This window comes from Rhinatrema bivittatum, chromosome 3, assembly GCF_901001135.1.
Source record: "Rhinatrema bivittatum chromosome 3, aRhiBiv1.1, whole genome shotgun sequence".
NCBI lineage: Eukaryota > Metazoa > Chordata > Amphibia > Gymnophiona > Rhinatrematidae > Rhinatrema > Rhinatrema bivittatum.
In genome coordinates this window covers 368,812,864-368,835,090 of record NC_042617.1, presented here as the reverse complement: position 1 = coordinate 368,835,090, position 22,227 = coordinate 368,812,864, and the positions used below count along the sequence as shown (strand labels likewise).

Genomic DNA, 22,227 nt, shown 5'->3' with positions numbered 1-22,227 from the left:
TGAACCTGGAATGGGTTCCAGTATCGGTGGTTCCCATGGAGGGATTTGGCCGGGAACAGATTCTTCCTCCTCCGAGGAACCCGGTATTGGTATCGGGACCTGCAGAGGCCTCGATGGATGACTCGGTGCCAGCGTGTATGTTGGCAGAGGTCGAGTCGGCAAGGCATCGATGAGTGTGTCGAGGCGCTCAAGGAGCGGTGCGAACATCGAGGGAGCCGGTTCCGGTCCTGGTTGGAAGCCTCGTAGGCATTCAGCACTGATTCTTGGACCATGCAGTCCAATTCTTCCAGAGAGGCTGGCATGGGTGGCACGGCAATCAGGGTAGGAGGCAGGCTAGGTATCACCGGAGATTCCACAGAGGCCTGTGGAGGCTCGGTGCCCGGCACCAGTGGGGAATGCCTAGGGGTCCTGGGTCCAGAGGAGGGAATGCTGCGTGATGAGGGACCCTGTGAGGGTGATTTTATGAAGATTAAACTTCAAAAGGTCTGTGAGAAAAGTTGTGAGGAATTTCTCACAGAGCTCCTAAACCGCAAGGCAACTGCTGCGCAGAAAAAAATAGACTGAAAGGGGACCCCTAGTGGCTACAGGGGTTAGTGGCATGCTGGGCATGCTCAGTGTGCCAGTCAAAGTTCTAGAAACTTTGACAAAAGTGTTCCGTGACAGGGCTCCATCTGATGATGTCCCCCATATGTGAGGACTACCATCCTGCTTGTCCTGGGAGAAAGTAGGATCTAATGTGTATCAAATCTGAATGAATATGTTATTCAGATGAAAGATCAGGATCTATATTCATGTTTTAGCAGCTACCTTAACATTGCTGTTCAATTGTTTATTTTGGAATTGGAGTATTTCTAGAGGAAGAGACAGAGGCAGATGCCCCTTTCATTAAAAGTGGGCGCAGGCAGCAGGCTGGTTAATTACAGGCCAATTGGTTTGACCTCAGCAGTGGATAAATTAAGAATCATTACTAATGCAAAGGACTGAAGAGCACCTTGAAGCCAACAGATTAAGGATCAAGATAGCATGATTTTGGCAGAGTGGGATGTCAAATTTGATTGCCGCCTTTGAATGCATAACCATTTTTGGATTTTAAGCCCACCTTTCCAAATGATCCTCAAGGCAGCCTACAGTATTATTGGAAGTCAGGAACAATAAATCCCTTCCTCAAAAAGTTTACGATGTAATTGTAGCAACAGGAGATTAAACTGACTTTCCGAAGGTCACAAGAAGTGTCCGTGGGGGTAAATGGAAATGGAACCTTTGTTTCGCTGGTTTTCATACCATTGCCTTCCTAAATTGATGCCTCCCCCTCTCCATTGGTTTACACTTCCTTCCTAGAACAGGAAATACCAGCAAGATACACCAGTAGGACTGGATGCACATGCTCTCAACATGTCCATGAACAGAGGCTGTTGCTCTGACTTATGCAGGTCACTCTGGAGGGTGGGCAGAGATGGAGGAACGGGTCTTGATAAGCAGCTGGGAGAGATGCACTCGGCTGAACTTCCTCTTCCTCCTGCCGAGGCTAAAGTAGGGGGTGGCAGAAAGCACCTGCTGCCCTGCTTTGTACCCTAGCAAAATACAGCCTGAGCTTTAAATCTCATTAGCCCTTTTGTAATAACTGCATGTAGAAAAGATAGACTTTTGCCGGTAAACCAAAGAGGAAACTGGAATGCAGCTTTCCATAAGGTCTTCGCTTTGTGCCGTAGGTTAACACCAAAGGGAACACTCTGAGACGTTACAAATTGGGTCACTTCAGGCTCTGAAGTGGCCACGTTCATCACATGGTTATACAGGTTCAGAAACCATTGCACTGCAGTAGATAATGCTTTATTTATGATGACCAGTCTATTAAAAAAATTCCATCCTAATGTTTTTCTACATTACAGAGACAAGGTTTAGGGCCATGTTTATTTTGTTCAAGGTGTTTATTGCATCTCAAAGGGCATACATGCACTGGGATCTGAAACCAAAATAGAAAGGACAGTCATTTTGTAATTAACTTTATATATAATTTTGTCTTCCCCACAGTAAATTCAGATACAACCACTTTTATTGGTACCATACATCGATTAAACAGTTAATTTGAAAGACTTACAGTAGTTGAGCATCTTTCCAATCCCAAATGCGTTTACAAACAGCTGCCAAGCCACTTGTAACACTGATCAACAGTGATCTCTCTCTTTTTTTTTTTTTTTAATGCATCAGTAGCTGAAGCCAAGCCATCAGCACAGACTGTATGAAAATGTAAACCAAAATTAAACAATCTGTGCAGCAAAGGGTCGCGATCTCCTTCAGTACGAGGCCTGGTCACAAACAGTACAAAAACAATTCTGTTCACAGCGCACCGAGGGAATGATAAAACAGTGATCGACGGGCAAACAAGATGAACATAAATCTAACACAAAATGAAAAACATTTGGAAGATAAATACACCAAAAGTGCTTTCGTAATGCTTTGAAATCCTTTATGCCAGCCACGACTATCTTCTCCAGCTGCCTGAACAGAGACTAACCTTCTACCTATTCTCAGTGCATTTAAGCAGGAAGTGATGAACCTGCTAGGTTTGATGTAAAAACTGGAAAAAAAATACATTAAAAAATATTACAGCAATAAATATGGTATTTCTTCAGCTATATCTCATTCTTGGTCAAGTAGCCTCAAAGTGTATTTATGGAAAGTTTACATTTAAATTACTTTAAATAATAAATATCTCCGAACATATAAAGTACCTCAAAAATAAAACATTTTTCACAACAACTGAAATCCCTGTGAATGGAAAGGGTAGTCCACACATAAAACAGTTCTGGATATTTTAGAGTGTTCTCCTTACCACCGTCTCCAATATTAATGTTTTTGTAACAGAAGGAACAGAAATGTTTGGGATTTTGTCAAAAAGGCTCTTATGTACATTGACACCTTCAACACACGGACACAGCGCTCCCGGGGCTCACCACACAAGAGCTGCATCATCTGCCCTCTTCCCAGAGGTACAGAAGAGCGCTCGAAGGCATCAGATACATACATCCATTGTTTAACCCGGGGAAAACACAGAAGGAACCCCAAATACACAAAAATGTTTATAGAATCGGGAAAACAGCAAAGGCAGTACACATTCCTAAGGTTTACTTTTTCAGCTGTGCTACACATTTCAGAAGTAAGAGTCTGAACAAGCACTGGGTTTGGTATTGGAGGCTCACTTCAAAATGCTGAGCATCAATCTGCTTTGTAGGCTCCTAACTCACATTGGTTTGTCAAAACGGCAGCTGTAAAAAAAACAAACAAACAAAACTAAAAATCAGAAACAAAATGAAGACAAAAATACAATTCAGTTAACTCCTCTACCTAAAAACAGACTATGATGGCAGATTGACAGCAAGGTCCATCATTTTCCCTGCCTACTGCAATCATCATGGACTGCTCTACTCTTATTCCCACCATTAAAAATCTTTTGTGCTTGTCATGTGTCAAAGTCACATACTAAACAATTTCACCTCCGTGCTCTTTCAAGTTAGTGAGCTAGCTGTCCTGTGCTTTTATCAATGTATTTCCCTAGGTAGTTGAAAAAGAAGGTGACTAATCAAATAAAATGATTTAAAAGTCCATTTACAGGTGATCTCTACTATACTATACAAAAAAAGGAATCAAGGTAGAAGTCAAGAGTTACACTTCTTATGTAGGATAGCACAATTAAAAAAAAAAAAAGTCATCACCAACACTGTTAAGCTGGTCTCCTAATATCACCTACAACTTGCCTGGTGAATTTTTTATCTTGAAAAATTACATGACATAGAAAAAACATGGAAAGCATATTTACTGCTTGGGGGAAAAGCAAATCTAGAGTATTTCTTAAAATTGTGTCACATTAAAGCATTACCAATGCACATGCAAAATTGATTGGAAGCTTTTCTACATTGTGGGTAGATACAGTATATGCGTATTTCTAAATTATTCAATTATAAGAACAGGGGAATCATGTTAGGATGAAAGGTACTACCTAAATTAAACTAATTACATCTTATCAGTATAGGATGTAGTTATGATAAATCACAACTATGTTAAACTATTTTCTTGCTTATAAAAGGGGTCAAGTTTGGCAGTGTCTCAATAAAAGATACATGGACATTGCCTTTTACTGGAAAATACGAATATCAAAAGACAAATGGGACCTTGGTGTCAACGGTTTACTATTCTGGTCCAACTCACTGTTACAAAGTCAACTGATAACAGACACACACGAGAATCAGGCACAAGGCACACCGAGTACCTTAGCTGTTTACAAGAAATCCTTGATGTTAAGATCCGCTAATGGGTCCTTGGAAGGTGGTTTCTTGGGACTCTGAGAAACAGGTGTAGGGCTTGGAGAGAGCTAACAGAAGCAGCAACGGCCAATGAAAGCAGGAAAAGAAAGCAAAGGGATACACAAACATTAGGTAGAAATGGAAATACATGGAAACTGCATATTGTGAACATACAACATATTACACATATGGAGGGTAATTTTCAAAGGCATTTGCATAGATAAATCAGTGCTTTACCCGTGGAAATGGCTTGTGATAGAACTGTCCCCTGATACGCAGGGGGCAGTTAATGTGCGTATGTCTCGTCTGCGCACAAGTCTATCCACGGTGCCTACTTTCCTTTGAAAACTGGTGTAACTTGTATGTGTGTTAGATAAAAAAAAAAAAAAAAAAAGACACCCATTGTGTTTGTAAAATGGGGAGGATTTTTATTCAGTTTTATCAAGCCCAAATCCAATCTTTACATTTCAATCATGACCAGAAGAGGAAACATTTCTAAGGAAAAATGTCCAAATGTGGGACTAAGAGCCAATATACCTTCTGCGGCTTCTTAGAGAACTTCATTCAGTCTGCACAACTTCCACCTTAACAGCCATTAGCAATGTGGAACACAGTATTTTCAGAGGTATTAGAAACATGAGCTTCTGATTTCAGTTATCACTGAAACACTGATAAACTCCCCCAGAGAGAAATTTTGTATTTTTGTTATAACCAAAATTTAAAACCAAAAAATAAAGAGTCTTTCTTGCTGCATTGGGCAGCAGACTGATGATATATTTGCTGTGAGCGGATCATTAGTTCTCTTCCTGATTTTCCTCCTGCCATGATTACCAGTTCCCTCCTGATCTCCCTTCTGCCTCTGCCTTCCAGCAAGAAGAAAAACCTGGAGACACCTGACCCCTACACCAGCTGATCAGCGAACATGCTCCCAATGCAGAGCAAATCGCACAAGCACTCTGCTCTCTCTTGCTGGCTGCCCCTCCTCCAGCTGAAGCAACAATGTGGGGGGGGGGGGGGGGGGGGGCAAAGGCTGCTGTGCCATTTGTCGTCAGTCACTCCCCTCCCTGCCGATCTAGGACTGCAACCACTCCTCCCCAGGCGAAGACATGAGGAGGAAAGGGAAAGCCCTGGCTACCTCTGCAGCCATGGAAGCTGGTTTGGAGCGCTCCAACCTCCCCGCCCCTGCAGTAGAGCACAGGAGAACCCAATGCCACTGCTAAGCGAGAAGAAAATACAATTTTCCTCTTCCTGGCAATGGGAGGATCTCCTAAGTGTAGGGACAATAATCCCTCCCTGCCTACCTGTGCCCTCCTCCTTCCTAGTATTGGGAGGATCTCACAACCCAGGGTCAGTCCTTCCCTACCTCTCTCTTTCTCTCTCTCCTTTGCTCTCCCCTTCCCCTCCTTCCTACCCATGAGAGGGTTCTGAAGGCAGTGAGGCTGAGAGTTTAAATACATGGCTGGGACAGGGTGTCGGGGAATCTGTGGTGGGCTTTTTGGGTTTTTTTTTATGCTGTTAGTGCAAGACTGGAGATGGGAACTGGAAAGAGAGAAAGGCTGAAGAGATGAGGGGAAATGGAAGTTTATTTTATTTATTTATCAGAAAGAGTCATGTCCCAACATTAAATTAACCGGAAAAGGTAGCTTTAAATATTTCTCCTGCCATGGGAACCCCAACAGAATTTTAGCATCCACCAAAAAACCCTATTAGCTGAAAAATATACACCTAAATTTACAGTTTATGAACACCCCAGTTTAGATGCCTTAATCATACCCAACTAAATTCAATGGTAGGATTCATTACAAAGGTTCCTCTATTTTCTGCCTATAACTAAAGTGGACAGATCCCCAAATCTATAAATGTAAATAGATAGTCTACAGCCAAGCTAAGAAGCAGGCCTGTCCTGAGAGGAGGTGAGAATAGGGGAGGGGGGTTGCAGGGTCAACACTAAAACAGAAGGCAGCACATTCAGAATGGTAATAAGGCGGAAATGGTGATTTTTGCCACTGTGAGGCCCAGCCTACTGGGATCAAGAGAAACAAAAAGCTGGACTGACTTCAGCCTGCTCCTCATATAAAGGCAACAGTATTCTTGCAATCAATGGAGGATGAATGATCACTTGGGCCCCCAGGGCAAGTTTTCATTTTGCCCCCCCCCCCCCCCAGTGTGCTCATGCCACATGCCCACGCCCGTTCTCCTTTCAGCGCACGCTGTCTTGGAAAAACATAGGTAGCAGATACCACTTCTGGAAGGAATCACCCTATTATGAAAAAAACCAAAGTCATGCTGAATATGAAACCAGAGCCTGTAATTCACTTACTCGCTATGCTGAAATGATGGCCATGAGAAAACACACTTTTCAGGTGAGAAAGTACATGAGTTGAGACGTTCGTAAGGATTTGAGTTAGGACTACATTAAGGCCCCTAAGGCACTGTAGGCTTACTAATCTGAGACGTGGAATGCCACAGCCCTTTCAAGAATTTTGATATCAAAGGATGGAGACAGAGCTGGTGCTAGCAAGATGAGCATACAGGAAGTGCTAGCTCTGCGAGTGTTGAGTACCTCAGGGCCAGCCTGTGCATGAGGAGGAACCGCAGAACGAGCTCCTGCTTCCTTTCTTCAGCCGCCGGTGGCCACACAGGCCTTTCCATTCTTCCATTATCGGTGGGATGGGATCCACCGGGGGCTGCATAGGCCACTCACTTCTCCCTTTGCTGGGCCCCCTTCCATCGCTGCCGCCGCCCTCCCAGGTGTGCTGCCCCATGCAACTGAATGGTTTGCACACCCGTTACCGCCAGGCCAGGATGGAGAGAGAGATCAAAGCCCCTTCCACTGTTGGTGATACGCTGCAATAGTGCTGAGATGAAGAGGTGCTGAAACCAGATCAGAGGAAGAAGAGATATGTACGTCCCCTGGGTTACAGAAGGGATCCAGCTGGCTCGTCCTACACCAAGTCGAGAACCTCTTCCATATGAAAGTAAGATTTTCTGCTGGAAGACTTCCTGGCAGAAATCAGCACATCCTCCACTTCCTTCAGGAGGAGTACGGCAGAGACTACTGCGTGCCACTGGCTTCAGTGCCATGCTCAAACCCGGATCCGGGAACCAATGCCCCCAGGAGATTTCCCAAGCTTGCAGGAACAAGAGTGCCAAGACTCTCACTTTGATTTCTTATGAGGTGAGCCCGATGATGCCTTGCTCCATGACCAGGAACGACTCCGCTGTGCAGCCTCGATCCGAGGCTACGAACGTTTACTTGCTGGTGCCTCTCTCAAAGCTTCCTTTTTCTAGGCGCAAAGTTGCTGACCCTTGGGCACATCAAAACCCAGCTGTAGCAGTTACAGGAGTCATGGTCTGGGCCCAAGCAGCAATAATGCACAGCATGCATGTCTGTGATGGACTTCTGGCATCCACAGATGCAGGCCTTGAACCTGCTGATTGAGGGTTTCTTGGACTTTTCCATAGTTTGTTTTCCTTCTCTCTCTCTCTTTTTTTTTTTTTTTAAGTTAGAACTGAAAAGTTGTACTGAGGGGCTGCTGAGACAGTGGCAATGAGGGAAAGCAGGCCGAAAACCAAGACCCAAAAAATGGAAAAAAAAAATATAGGAAACTAGGAAATATCCGCTCAGTAGCTTGGATGAAGAATGACTGAGGGGCTCACGATGCAGCATGCACGCTCGGCAAGAGAGCTGGGTCCGCTGCGGTGGAGTCAGATGTTATGACTAGTTCATGCCTGCTTGTCGACAGAAAATCTCTGACCAGGCTGCTGACACCCAATGTAGGTTTGCAGGAAAGAGCTACCACTTTTTGGCAATGATGGCAGAATCAAAGAAAGATTAAAGAAAAAAAAAAGCCCAACTGGTGCTGCTGGGAAGAAGAGGACCTCAGTTGTAACGCTGCTAACATTTGTTTCAAAAACCTCCAGAGGCCAAAAACAGCGCTAGAGAGTCATCTGATGTGCATAGGAAACCATGACACATGGTTAGAAACAGCCTCCATTCCAGCACAAGAAAGTCACGTGGCTCAGGTGTGGCTCTCCACTGTTTCTAAACATCAGAGAAGAAAACGAATCCATGTTTTAGTTTGTAGGGTTTTTGGGTAATAAAGAAAACGTTTGTGTTTCAGTGACTATTTGAGCATAGCACAAGAGGTCCTTCTACTTGCTGTGAAAGTTCCAGATTATTATTAGAACACACGGAGTGCAAAGAAATCTCCGTGTGGTACAGCCAAGAAATAAGCAGGGGTGATCCGGGAAACTACAGACCAGTGAGCCTGACTTCAGTGCCGGGAAAAATCGTGGAAACTGTTATAAAGAATAAAATCACAGAACATTTAGAGAGACATGGTTTGATGGGACACAGCCAGCATGGATGTACCCACGGGAAGCCTTGTCTCACAAATCTCCTACATTTTTTTGAAGGGGTGAATAAACATGTGGACAAAGGTGAACCAGTAGATGTGGTGTATTTGGATTTTGAAAATGTGTTCGACAAAGTACCACATGAGAGGCTTCTATGAAAACTAAAATGTCATAGGATAGGAGGCGATGTCCTTTTGTGAATTGCAAGTCAGTTAAAAGACAGGAAACAGAGAGTAGGATTAAATGGTCAGTTTTCACAGTGGAAAAAGGTAAACAGTGGAGTGCCTTAGGGATCTGTACTTGGACTGGTGCTTTTCAATATATTTATAAATGATTTGGAAAGAAATACGACGAGTGAGGTAATCAAATTTGCAGATGAAACAAAATTATGCAGAGTAGTTAAATCTCAAGTGGACTGTGATGAATTGCAGGAGGACCTTGTGAGACTGGAAGATTGGGCTTACAAATGGCAGATGAAATTTAACGTGGACAAGTGCAAAGTGATGCATATAGGGAAAAATAACCCATGCTGTAGTTACACGATGTTGGGTTCCATATTAGGAGCTACCACCCAGGAAAGAGATCTAGGCATCATAGTGGATAATACAGTGAAATTGTTGGCCCAGTGTGCTGTGGCGATTAAAAAAGAAAGCAATATTAGGAAGGGATTGGAAAATAAAACAGAGGATGTCATAATGCCTCTGTATCGCTCCATGGTGAGACCGCACCTTGAATACTATGTGCACTCTGGTCACTGCATTTCAAAAAGGATATAGCTGTACTGGAGAAAACGCAGAGAAGGGTGACCAAAATGATATGGGGCATGAAGTGACTGCCCTATGAGGAAAGGCTAAAGAAGTTAGGGCTGTTCAGTTTGGAGAAGAGAGGACTGAGGGGGGAAATGATAGAAGTCTACAAAATCATGAAAGGACTTGAACAAGTTAATGTAAATCGGTTATTTACTCTCTCAGATAATAGAAGGACCAGGGGGCAACTCCATGAAGTTAGCAAGTAGCTTATTTAAAACAAATTGAAAATTCTTTTTCACTCAGCGCATAGTTAAACTCTGGAATTCAGTGCCAGAGGATATGGATTCAGCAGTTAGCGTTACTGGGTTTAAAAAAGGTTTGGATAAGTTCCTAGAGGTTAAATTCATAAACTGCTATTGAGGGAATTAATAAGCAATAGTAGCTTGTGATTTATCTAATGTCTGGGTATTTGCGACTTGGATTGACCACTGTTGGAAACAGGATGCCGGGCTTGATGGACCCTTGGTCTGACCCAGTATATCATTTCTTATGTTCTTATGTTATGTTAATTTATTAGATTTATTACTCACAGTATATAAGCAGCACAATTAACAAGGTACAACCAAGTAGTATATTAAGAGTAAAAATGAACAGTTAAACATGTAACAAGAGCAGCCCAGAAACAAAATAATGCCCAAATATAATGGCAACCAAATGAACTCAAATGCTAACCTAAACAGAAACTGTTATCTGGCTATCAATTTCCTCTTCAAACCTAATGGCATTGTATCTACAATCAGTTCTAATTAACATAATGAGTATGAGAATACCCAGCACATCCATTCAGTTTTCTTTTAGCTGCAGCCCTCCCTAGAATTCATTCCTCTAACAAGTAGTTAATCCTCCAGTGCACAAAATTAGGATGTTCCATCATGCCCCATATATCAATAATTTCACATACAATAAAATATTTTTACAACATGCACTAAGCATGACATATCAAATTATCACACCAGTTCATCAGTGGATTGAACTGGAATTACAGTCCCAAGGACAAAGAAAAAAGCAGACCAATAAAGATAGTTTGATTTAAAAAAACAAAAAAACCCAAAAACGAACAAGAGAAAATGGAGAAAGAACCAAGCTCCATCCCTCATCAAGGACCGATGCCTGGGGAGCTAGAAAAGGCTTTAAGAAAGAATCAGGTTATCTCAAACAATGGGAGAGACACAGGAGCAGATGAAGACTGGAACCTGGAGGAATACTGGCAGCTCCTAGTCAAAAGCAAAGTATCCTGCACTCCAGGAACCACCAGGTGCAACAGAAAAATAGAGCTGGAAAAAAAAAAAAAAGACAGAGAGATACAGCAGTGCAGCTTCTCCACAGAGTTCAAAGGTGGTTTGAAAGGGCCACCTCATCACAATGACAAAATGTGCTATACTTGGCATACCTGATTTTATACACAATTACAATATATAGTATTTACACTCCAATTAAAAATATTTTGGGCAATATTTAGTTAATTCAATTAAAAGCAGAGCTTACTGGTACGCCAGTTACAGGTGAGGCTCCAAAGGGTGGCCGCATCATAGGCTGAGGATACATCATCGACTGCTGTGGCATCATAGGTACGCCTGTCCCAGACGGAGGCTGAATAATTAAGAAAAATAGTAAGAATATACAGCCGTAATAATTCATCAGACTATTCAGTGAAAGAGATCACTCACCATTCCAAACCCTGACACAGTTTGTGCAACAGGGGGCGTGGTTGCTACAGAGGGACCACTACTTGCTGGAGGCCCAGATCCTGCCTACAACCAGGGGGAAAAAAAAGGTCAGAAGGCCATCAATTGTTTTAAGTAAAATACTGAACAAGGCTGATAAAATGACCACACCCATGTATCCAGAAATTGCAAGCTCTATGTTGAAAATCAAACTAGGTAAATTTACATGAGAACATTCACATTATTATTACAGATAATCACTTATGCGCTTTAACCCAAAACATTAATTTTGTTTCCATATCAATGTCGTCTTCATTATAAGTCAGGTTTACTGAGGTCAGGAAACATACAAGCGGTTTTGCAATCTTGTAGAACAGTGATGGGGAACTTAGAAATTTAAGAGCAGCAAACAGGGCTGGTTTTCTGGACCCCCAGTTTATGAAAATTTGCCCGGTTCTTGTTTTGAAGATATACAAATCTCTTAGCTTGGCTGTATACAATGGACTTCTTTGTGGGTGTGAAAGATGGAAACTGGAGTTGTGACGGTAGTTGCATCTGTCAGTTTTTCAGTACATTCCAGCCACTGCTGATTAAGACTGTAGTGTCTAAAAAGTTAACCTGTTCCAGGGTTGGCATGCTATGGTGCCAGTCTGGTGCTCATAGCAGTTTCCATAATTATTATGATTATGAGAACAGTTATGAGCACTAGAATGATATCACAGTATGTCATCCATTTTGTGACAGAATTGGAAGAGACATTCCTGAGCGGATGCCACAACAAATACTACTGGTACACTGATCTCTTCATGATTTGGTCTGAAGAAGAAAAAAAACCTAAACAAACATTTTTATAACATCTTCAATGCATTCTGCTCCATAATCAGACTCAAAATGGACTACCCCACGGAAAGAGGAAATGTTTTAGACACTACAGTTTCAATCAACAAAGGTCACCTACAAAGATCTGCGTATGGGAAAACTGCCAAATGCAACTACGGTACTTTCACAGCTCCAGTATCCATCCTTCACACATGGCCAAGCTACAAGATAGCACTGTATTTATTCTGACCTAAAGAATTGGAATAAGCATTTCAAATCTCTCCCCGAATCCTTCAAACAAAAGGGCTATCGCCCCAAAATCATCTCCAAGAAATTTGCATCCTCACTCAAACATCTAGGGGAAACCTACATCAGTACAAGGAGAGGAGAACCATAGAAGGGGTCCCATTCATAGAAACATTAAATCTAGAACAAGAAAACCTACAGAAAATCATAAAAGATCTACAACTTCTATTACTGGAAGAAGAATTACTGAAAGAAAATAGCCCCTGCTTCTCCAGTTCTCACCTTCTGGTAACCACCTGAAACAAAAACTTACAAGGTGGAAGCTCCAAAGAGAAACCTAAAAAGAAAATGGCAGAAAACCGTGCAAGTGGTGCCAGCACGCATCACAGGACCCTACAGATGCCCACATGGGAAAGCCATTCAAAAGAAAAAGGCTCACATTCCTGCTCCTCTAACAATGCAGCATATAGGGTTGCCAACTGACCAGATTTTTTCTGGCAGTACGGCATTTCAAGGTACTGTCCCCGAAGCTAGACAGAGGGCTAAAATGTCCAGAAATTGTCAGGATTGTAACCCTCCATCGAGTGCAGCTATTTTCACTTTCACATCTCCTAACACAGGGGTGCGCAAACACGAGCTTCCAGGGGGCTGCCAGTGCAGTTAGAAAAAGTTGCAGCGCTGCTCCGGGAGGATCTGTGAAGAGACGCACAAGGAGGACCTGCCACACTACAAAATGCCCTGTATTGTAGCTCTCAGGCCCGCAGCCAATCAGAAGTAGAGGCATTGCACCAATCAGCTGCCTGCTGTTTCCTTTTTGGTGGCTGAGGCACAGAAGAGAGAGGACTGTTTTCCTTGCTGCTGGGAGGAGCATTTCCAACTCTCACTCACTTACAGATCCTCCTTCTCTTCCCCCTTCCAACTCCCCTCTCTTAAATTGGGCCTTGATCCTGCTGCACTGCCTGTCCTTGCTGGGATCAGTTTTTCTCCTTAGCTCTGGCTCCTCCTGCCTAGTGTTGCTTCACTGTCATGCTAATTTATCACACCGTCTGGCCTGTTGCTTCTCTCCCTCTGAGTCCTGGGCTTGCCTGGTCATCTCTGTGTCGCTCCTCTCCTGTTCCAGCCATCTCTAAGTCCCATGCTGGTGCAGCCCTCAAAAACTAAGGTTGCTGTTTTTTTGCATGCGTCCAGCCTTGGCAAAATAAAGGTATGTGTCACCTAGTGCTGCTGGCTATCGCTACAAAATGCCTGCCTCCCTCCTCAAACTGTTTCAAGCCCTGCAAAATGTAGGGGACAGCGAGAGCGCAAGAGAGAGCGAGAGCACAAGAAAGAGCGAGAGCACAAGAAAGAGCGAGAGCACAAGAAAGAGCGAGAGGAAGGTTGAGTGTATTTGTGAATGAGAGATAAAGCGTGTGTACATGTGAGAGAGACAGGAAGCACGTGTGTGTGTTTGTGTGAAAGACGAAAGATGTGCCTGAGTGTATGTGTGTGTGAGAGATGGAAAAAGCATGTGTATGTGAGAGACACAGAGGAAGTATGTGTGTGTATTTGAGAAAGACTGGAAATGTGTGTATGAAAGAAACGAAGTGCATGAGAATGTGTGTGAGACAGAGGAATCATGTATATGTATGTGAGACAGGAAGTGTATTTATAAAAGAGAATGAGAAAGACAGAGGAAGCATGTGTGCGTGAGAGAGACAGGAAGAGTGTATGCATGTGTGAAAGATGTGGAGGAAGTGTGTGTGTATGTGTGACAGAGACAGGAATGTATGTGAGAGATTGGAAGTATGTATGAAAGACAGAAAGCACACAAATACATAGATAAGGTTTCTCTCAGGTGAATTTTAAAAGGTAAAGTGCATTTATATACGCAAAACCCATGAAAATCAGGTCCTGTCTCTCACTTTACCTATAAGAACATGCCATACTGGGTCAGACCAAGGGTCCATCAAGCCCAGCATCCTATTTCCAACAGTGGCCAAACCAGGCTACAAGTACCTGTGAATGTGTGCGCACGCCCCCTCCCCAGTCCACAACAATCTCAGGATGATGTGGAGATCAGTCATTTTTTAAATACTTATTAATTGTAATTATTGGGTTTTATTTGATGAGTGTGCTGTTTTACTACTACTACTAAACATTTTATGAAAACTATTTAAAAATGGCAGCTAGCTCATTTTTTTGTGAGCATGTCTGATAGAGGGGTGATTTGAATCCCTGAGACAGATGTTGAGAGGCCGAAACATGGGCCTACGTCGGTGAAATGACAGGTACCAGTGCACCCAGGATACTGTATAGGCGGCTGTACAGCACCTATACAGTAAAATGGATTGCGCTTCATGGACGCGGCTTGCATTTGCATGCCATTTAAATACAGTATCTAGCGGTATGTGATCCGAACTGTGCGTGCGGCAAACGCGGGTGCGCCCGGCACTAACGCACCTTACTGTATCGGCCCGTGTGTTTGTGTGTGTGTGTGGGGGGGGGGGGGGGGGGTTCGCACAAAGCTGCAAGCTTTGCCTAGGGCAGTGGTTCTTTACAGGTGTGTCAGGACACAATGGTGCGCTGCGAGGACCCGGGTGATGTCACAGGCCCAACAAGAGGCTGCTGCCTTCTCATCAGCCCAGGTGGGAGTAAGCAGACTTCTCCTTTAACAGGCCTGACAGACAGCTACTCAGCTCCTGCTGATCTGGGCCTGATGGGACACAAACTATCTTCCCCTGCTGGGCCTGGAAGCCATGCTGCTGATGCTCTGCTCACCCTGTGCAGGGGGGAACGAGTTTGGGATGCTGGGCAGGGAGAGGTGGATGAGACAGGGAGTGTGGTGGCTGCTGATCAGGAAGGGATAGGAAAGTGGGATATCTGAGCCGGGAGGGGAGAGGGGAGGAAGGGGGCAGGGAGAGTCGAGCAGGGGAAAGAGGGCGCACAGGATGTGGGGAGATGTCGGGAATGCTGGGCGTTAAGTGTGAGGGGATGATTAAAAGGGAGCAATTCGGAGAAATGAAGGCTGATGGGGGCACAGAAGGAGAGTGACGGGGGTTCAAGAGCCATAATATGTCCATTTTGGGATTGTGCATGTCTTCTGTCTTTGTTTCTCTCTGCTTCAACGGCATGGGCGAAAAACTGATACTTCACGCATATCCAGCATAGCTCTCTGCTTCAACGGCAGGGGAGAAGAAAAACAACCAATAAGGGCTGAATAACATAGTCTGGGTAAAACAAATAAGCATGGGTGTAGCTTGCTTATTGCGGCGGTTACTACCCCTACTACCCCTAACTAATCAAGCTAGATATTTCACTTGGATGCAGCTCCATCACTGCTCTCTACATTAATGGTGGGGGTGGAAGGGAAATAGAACCAAGAGCTAAGAGAAACAGATAAGTATGAGAGAAAAAATGTGTGAAGCTTGCTGGGCAGACTGGATGGGCCGTTTGGTCTTCTTCTGCCGTCATTTCTATGTTTCTATATGTTTCTATGTACTTCGTTTGGTGTATTTCTGTTTCTAGTTCTCCAGTTTTGCACTGCATGCAGAGTAGATTTTTGAGATGTCCATTCCAGTTTTTTCTCCATATTTATAATTTGTAGTCTCCTATTCTTTATTTGGGGAAGATTGGTTTTGTGTGTGCCCAAGGTGAGGTATTTTACTAGCATGTAGGCATTTGTATCAGTCTTTGTTTTCTCAAAAGGGCATGCATTGTTATTTGAGTCCTTGGAGTTAGTGCTGTTACGGTATGGCAAGTTTGCTACACATGGGCTGAGTGGTTTGTTTTTTTTCAGGTTTTGTATTTTACAATGAACTTGGTAAGAGACGGACTTTGTGTACCTGTTACTGAGATGACCCCAGAATCAGAATATCATTTTTGAATGGCAAGCTGTACGGGGAAATATCCTAGTTCTGCTGCAGACCCATTGCTGGAGTTGGGAGGGGGGTTCCTGTGAATGCAGAGTATATGCTTATATTTATCCCCATGGCAGTCACGTGTTCAATATCTGTCAGGTGCCCCGCCCTAGAGTACCTAATGCCCTTGCACCAGCCCTGTGATGGCAGTGGTGGATAAATGGGTATGATAGCTGAAAAAGGGGGGAGATATGTATGCTCATCTACCCAAAACAGAGGAATCTTAACTAGGCAGACTGGATGGACCAGTTTGGGCTTTATCTGCCATCATCTGTATCTTACTATGAGACTGATCGCTGGCTGACGGGATAAACAGTAATGGGGCAAAATAGATTTAATGAGCTATTAAAAAGTTTGTGCGACCAGATAAGTGACAAGTATTTGTGATTCCTCTTCAAATCAAGAGCATGTTTTCCTAATGGTGGGGGCTGCAGTTACTATAATTGTAATTTTCCTGACTGTTCTAATTGAATGTTATTGGTGTTTTTATATTTGGGGGTCTGTGCCTCGCTTTGTACATAGTTTTCTAGTAATAAGGCAAGTAATAAAATGTTTCTTTTTAATCTAAAAGGACGAAGGTGAAAATTTTACTCCATGCGTCCAAGTGTTCGGAACAGCATCCAGTACATAATCTCAGGGGGATGCTAAATCAGTGAAATGAGCCAGAAATTAATGAGGAGAATAAATCTTCACAGACGTAAGATAACATCGCAGAGAGGAACAGGATGACAACGCAGTAGGTGAACATTGCTCAAAGGAATATCATGCTCTAAATGACCTCAATCGCAGGACTTAAAGGTAAGGGAAAGCAGGACACCAGAGTGCAAAACATGTGACATTAAGATACTCAAACACTTAAAAATAAAGACAAACTGAAGAACACTGGCTCTCACTCATTATCAGACGTAAGCCTGTGAACTGTAAATGTTAGTCTCCACACCTCCTCTCCCTTCAGCAAACTGTAATGGCATATACTAGGGATGTGAATCGTTTTAGGACGATTAAAATTATCGTCCGATAATTTTAATATCGTCTTAAACTGTTATGGAACACAATACAATACAGATTCTAACGATTTATCGTTATAAATCGTTAGAATCGTGAGCCGGCACACTAAAACCCCCTAAAACCCACCCCCGACCCTTTAAATTAAATCCCCCACCCCCCCAATAACTTAAATAACCTGTGGGTCCAGCGGCGGTCCGGAACGGCAGCGGTCCGGAACGGGCTCCTGCTCCTCAATCTTGTCGTCTTCAGCCGGCGCCATTTTCCAAAATGGCGCCGAAAAATGGCGGCGGCCATAGACGAAAAAGATTGGACGGCAGGAGGTCCTTCCGGACCCCCGCTGGACTTTTGGCAAGTCTCGTGGGGGTCAGGAGGCCCCCCCACAAGCTGGCCAAAAGTTCCTGGAGGTCCAGCGGGGGTCAGGGAGCGATTTCCCGCCGCGAATCGTTTTCGTACGGAAAATGGCGCCAGCAGGAGATCGACTGCAGGAGGTCGTTCAGCGAGGGTTCCGGCGCCTCGCTGAACGACCTCCTGCAGTCGATCTCCTGCCGGCGCCATTTTCCATACGAAAACGATTCGCGGCGGGAAATCGCTCCCTGACCCCCGCTGGACCTCCAGGAACTTTTGGCCAGCTTGTGGGGGGCCTCCTGACCCCCACGAGACTTGCCAAAAGTCCAGCGGGGGTCCGGAAGGACCTCCTGCCGTCCAATCTTTTTCGTCTATGGCCGCCGCCATTTTTCGGCGCCATTTTGGAAAATGGCGCCGGCTGAAGACGACAAGATTGAGGAGCAGGAGCCCGTTCCGGACCGCTGCCGTTCCGGACCGCCGCTGGACCCGCAGGTTATTTAAGTTATTTGGGTGGGGGATTTAATTTAAAGGGTCGGGGGTGGGTTTTAGGGGGTTTTAATGTGCCGGTTTTTCGATTTTTCGATTTTTAACGATTTTTTAACGATTTTTTCACGATATTTTACCCCCCCAAACGGCAACAATACGATTCCCTCCCCCTCCCAGCCGAAATCGATCGTTAAGACGATCGAGGACACGATTCACATCCCTAGCATATACAGGCAGCCCCAGATCCAGCGGACTCTGTACTACTTAACCCCGTATGTCTGTGCTGTCTCCACACTGGCCTGAAAGGGCAGGATAACTCAAATGCTGTTTTGTTGATCCTTATATTTCTACATATTCAAGCAAACTAAAACAGCAACACTGCTTAAAATAAAAGGTAAAAACTTGAAACCATTGATGGGAATACCGATCTGATTAAATGTTAGTACATCCCTTGAACATGGGAGAATTCGGCTATATTAGGAATCCTCTCCACTCTATCCTGACATACAAGACTTAAAACATCCTAATAATTACTGAGTCATAAAAGCATTTATCAATTATTTCTGTTCCTAAATTTACAAAAAAAAAAAAAAAAAAAAAAAAAAAAAGACTCAAAATGAAAGAATGCCAATTTGATTTAAAGCATCTAAGATAAGAACGTGAAAACAGATTTACCTACTTTGAAAACCCTTATATGCATTTTTATTTTCTGCCACTCTGACCTCCGCCCCTTCAAACCAACCTGAAACGTGGTCCCCAGAGAACCCAAACCATTAGATAAACTGGGCAAGTGCACTGAATTTCACTACTAAGAATTCAAGGAGTCTCATCGGGGGTGTGTGTGTGTGATATTTGTAAACAGAGTATGGAAAAAAAAAGGAATCCATCTGAGCATTAGATACATGAGTAGAGATGTTTCCTACATACATGAACATATTCTGTACCAACTACACTGTTATACATCAAGAATGACAAGGATCAAGGTGGCTTTCTTAATGCCCCCTGCCACACTGGCTGACATATCTCTGGTATCAGGGATAGCTGCAATTGTATTAGCTGTTCATATTTTCTAAGTACATGGTATTTGGTGGAAAGGAAAATCTCGGATAGGAGAAGAAAAAAAAAATCACAACAGATATGCAGTTTAAGGAAAACAAATGAGGATATTGGGGGGGGGGGCTATAGAGATTTCATAGCAACACATAACTAGTTAAGGGACTCATTCTGGGCATCTCACTATGGGTTTTTTTTTTTCATTTGAGAGTGCAATGTGCTATGAAATATCAAAGTTCAATGTAAATTTCCAAATGTAACAGTTTGCAAAACCAAAAGTTATCAAAACTATAAAGTCTATGGTAAGAAAACTAGAACATGCAAGGAGCTAAAAAGTTTGCCAGAAGCTATGCTGCTTCTGCACCAACCTGATGAAGAGAAGGTAACACCTCAGACTAGTTTGTCAATAGCAAGTATGATAAAAGATGACTTTAAAAAAAAATGTGATAGGAGGAAATGCAAAAATGGCATAGTAAGACTCAGAGGTGAAGGGGAGGAATACATAGAGGCCGACATGGAAAAGAGGAATTGCTAAACATATTTCTATTTGGTGTTCACTGAGGAAGGGTCAGTAGTAGGACGACAAAAAGTGGACACAAATATGCCTGTAAACAAGGTAAACTTCAAATATTTTTTGGAAGACTGTTTGTGATAAAGCGATTGGGCTGAATGGGATACATTCGAGGGTACTAAAGGAACGCAGAGAGATGTCCTGGCAGCTTCACTGGCTGACCTTTTCAATGCTTCTTTAGAGTTAGGAGTAGTTCCGGAGGACTGAAGACAGGTGGATGTGGTTCCTCTTCGTAAAAGCAGTGAGTAGAAGGCTAGGAACTACAGGTTGCTTAGTCTGACCTCTGTGGTGAATAAATTAATGGAATCACTGATAAAACAGAGGATAGAACAGTTTCTAGAATCCATGATCCGAAGCAGAAGATTCTAGAGAGAGAGTTTGGAGCTAAGGGGAGAAGTTCAGTCTGCTGTCTCTTCAAAATAGTTTGGAGTTTGAGGAAAGGGGAAGTCTGCCTTTCGTCCTCAGTGTCCGAGTTCCTGCAGTGGGTATAGAGGTTCACACAGTAAAGTGCCTGTAGAGTAGGCTTCTGATACTTTGCTGACGTTGTTATTCCTGAGGGATCCAGTAATGGAGTGAAGACTATCTCCATTCTGAAGGAGTGAATCTTTCATTCTGGGTCTGTCTTTTATGGGGACAGAAGACCCTAATCTGAGTTCTTAAGTGTGAATGAAGATTTACGGAGAAGTAACTAGGAGTGAGTGTCAGATGACCAAGCACTGTGGAAAGAAAAGAGAAAAAGGAGAACGCTGCCCATCCAGTGATCTGGAAATATCAAGGGAAACAGAGTGATCTTGGAAGGCCTCGATATTTCCGCTGCCTTCAACACTGTCAGCCATTCCATTCTTGCAGACAGGCTGTACTCATTAGGTATGGGTGACAGTGTGGTGAAATGGTTCTGCTCTTATTTATCAAGTCAGTTGGACCATTAGATGATAGAGAGGTTAAAGGGGCACTTAGAGAAGATAAAGCCATCACGGAAAGATTAAATGATTTCTTTGCTTCGGTGTTTACTGAAGAGGATGTTGGGGAGGTACCCGTATTGGAGAAGGTTTTCATGGGTAATGATTCAGATGGACTGAATCAAATCATGGTGAACCTAGAAGATGTGGTAGACCTGATTGACAAACTGAAGAGTAGTAAATCACCTGGACCGGATGGTATACACCCCAGAGTTCAGAAGGAACTAAAAAATGAAATTTCAGACCTATTAGTAAAAATTTGTAACCTATCATTAAAATCATCCATTGTACCTGAAGACTGTAGGATAGCTAATGTAACCCCAATATTTAAAAAGGGCTCCAGGGGCGATCCGGGAAACTACAGACCAGTTAGCCCGACTTCAGTGCCAGGAAAAATAGTGGAAAGTGTTCTAAACATCAAAATCACAGAACATATAGAAAGACATAGTTTAATGGAACAAAGTCAGCATGGCTTTACCCAAGGCAAGTCTTGCCTCACAAATCTGCTTCACTTTTTTGAAGGAGTTAATAAACATGTGGATAAAGGTGAACCGGTAGATGTAGGATACTTGGATTTTCAGAAGGCGTTTGACAAAGTTCCTCATGAGACGCTTCTAGGAAAAGTAAAAAGTCATGGCTTAGGTGGCATGTCCTTTCATGGATTGCAAACTGGCTAAAAGACAGGAAACAGAGTAGGATTAAATGGATAATTTTCTCAGTGGAAGGGAGTGGGCAGTGGAGTGTCTCAGGAATCTGTATTGGGACCGTTACTTTTCAATATATTTATAAATGATCTGGAAAGAAATACGACGAGTGAGATAATCAAATTTGCAGATGATACAAAATTGTTCAGAGTAGTTAAATCACAAGCAGATTGTGATAAATTGCAGGAAGACCTTGTGAGACTGGAAAATTGGGCATCAAAATGGCAGATGAAATTTAATGTGGATAAGTGCAAGGTGATGCATAAAGGGAAAAATAACTCATGCTATAGTTATACAATGCTAGGTTCCATATTAGGTGCTACAACCCAAGAAAGAGATCTAGGCGTCATAGTGGATAACACATTGAAATAGTCTGTTCAGTGTGCTGCAGCAGTCAAAAAAGCAAACAGAATGTTGGGAATTATTAGAAAGGGAATGGTGAATAAAATGGAAAATGTCATAATGCCTCTGTATCGCTCCATGGTGAGACGGCACCTTGAATACTGTGCAAAATTCTGGTCACCGCATCTCAAAAAAGATATAATTGCGATGGAGAAGGTACAGAGATGGGCTACCAAAATGATAATGGGAATGGAACAGCACCCCTATGAGGAAAGACTAAAGAGGTTAGGACTTTTCAGCTGGGAGAAGAGACGGCTGAGGGGGGATATAATAGAGGTGTTTAAAATCATGAGACGTCTAGAACAGGTAGATGTGAATCGGTTATTTACTCTTTCGGATAATAGAAAGACTAGGGGGCACTCCATGAAGTTAGCATGTGGCACATTTAAAACTAATCGGAGAAAGTTCTTTTTCACTCAACGCACAATTAAATTCTGTAATTTGTTGCCAGAGGATGTGGTTAGTGCAGTTAGTATAGATGTGTTTAAAAAAGGATTGGATAAGTTCTTGGAAGAGAAGTCCATTACCGGCTATTAATTAAGTTGACTTAGAAAATACCATTGCTAGTAATAGCAGTGGCTAACATGGAATAGACTTAGTTTTTG

General features: G+C 43.2%; 1 protein-coding gene across 13 annotated transcripts in view; it reads right to left on the bottom strand.

The window, feature by feature from the left end:
- Positions 1–2,139: 2,139 nt before the first annotated feature.
- The window catches only part of SNAP91 (synaptosome associated protein 91), a 384,555-nt gene continuing 364,467 nt past the window's right edge, over positions 2,140–22,227 (bottom strand). For 12 of the 13 annotated variants that reach the window (XM_029595502.1, XM_029595503.1, XM_029595501.1 and 9 more), the window contains 4 exons: positions 11,137–11,220; positions 10,955–11,059; positions 4,268–4,369; positions 2,140–3,266 (listed from right to left, as the gene is read on the bottom strand). In XM_029595502.1, coding sequence (XP_029451362.1) covers positions 4,277–4,369; positions 10,955–11,059; positions 11,137–11,220 — 282 coding nt within the window. In that variant the 3' untranslated portion in view covers positions 2,140–3,266; positions 4,268–4,276. The remainder of the gene's footprint in view (positions 3,267–4,267; positions 4,370–10,954; positions 11,060–11,136; positions 11,221–22,227) is intronic. The other variant, XM_029595507.1, reaches the window with a different exon arrangement.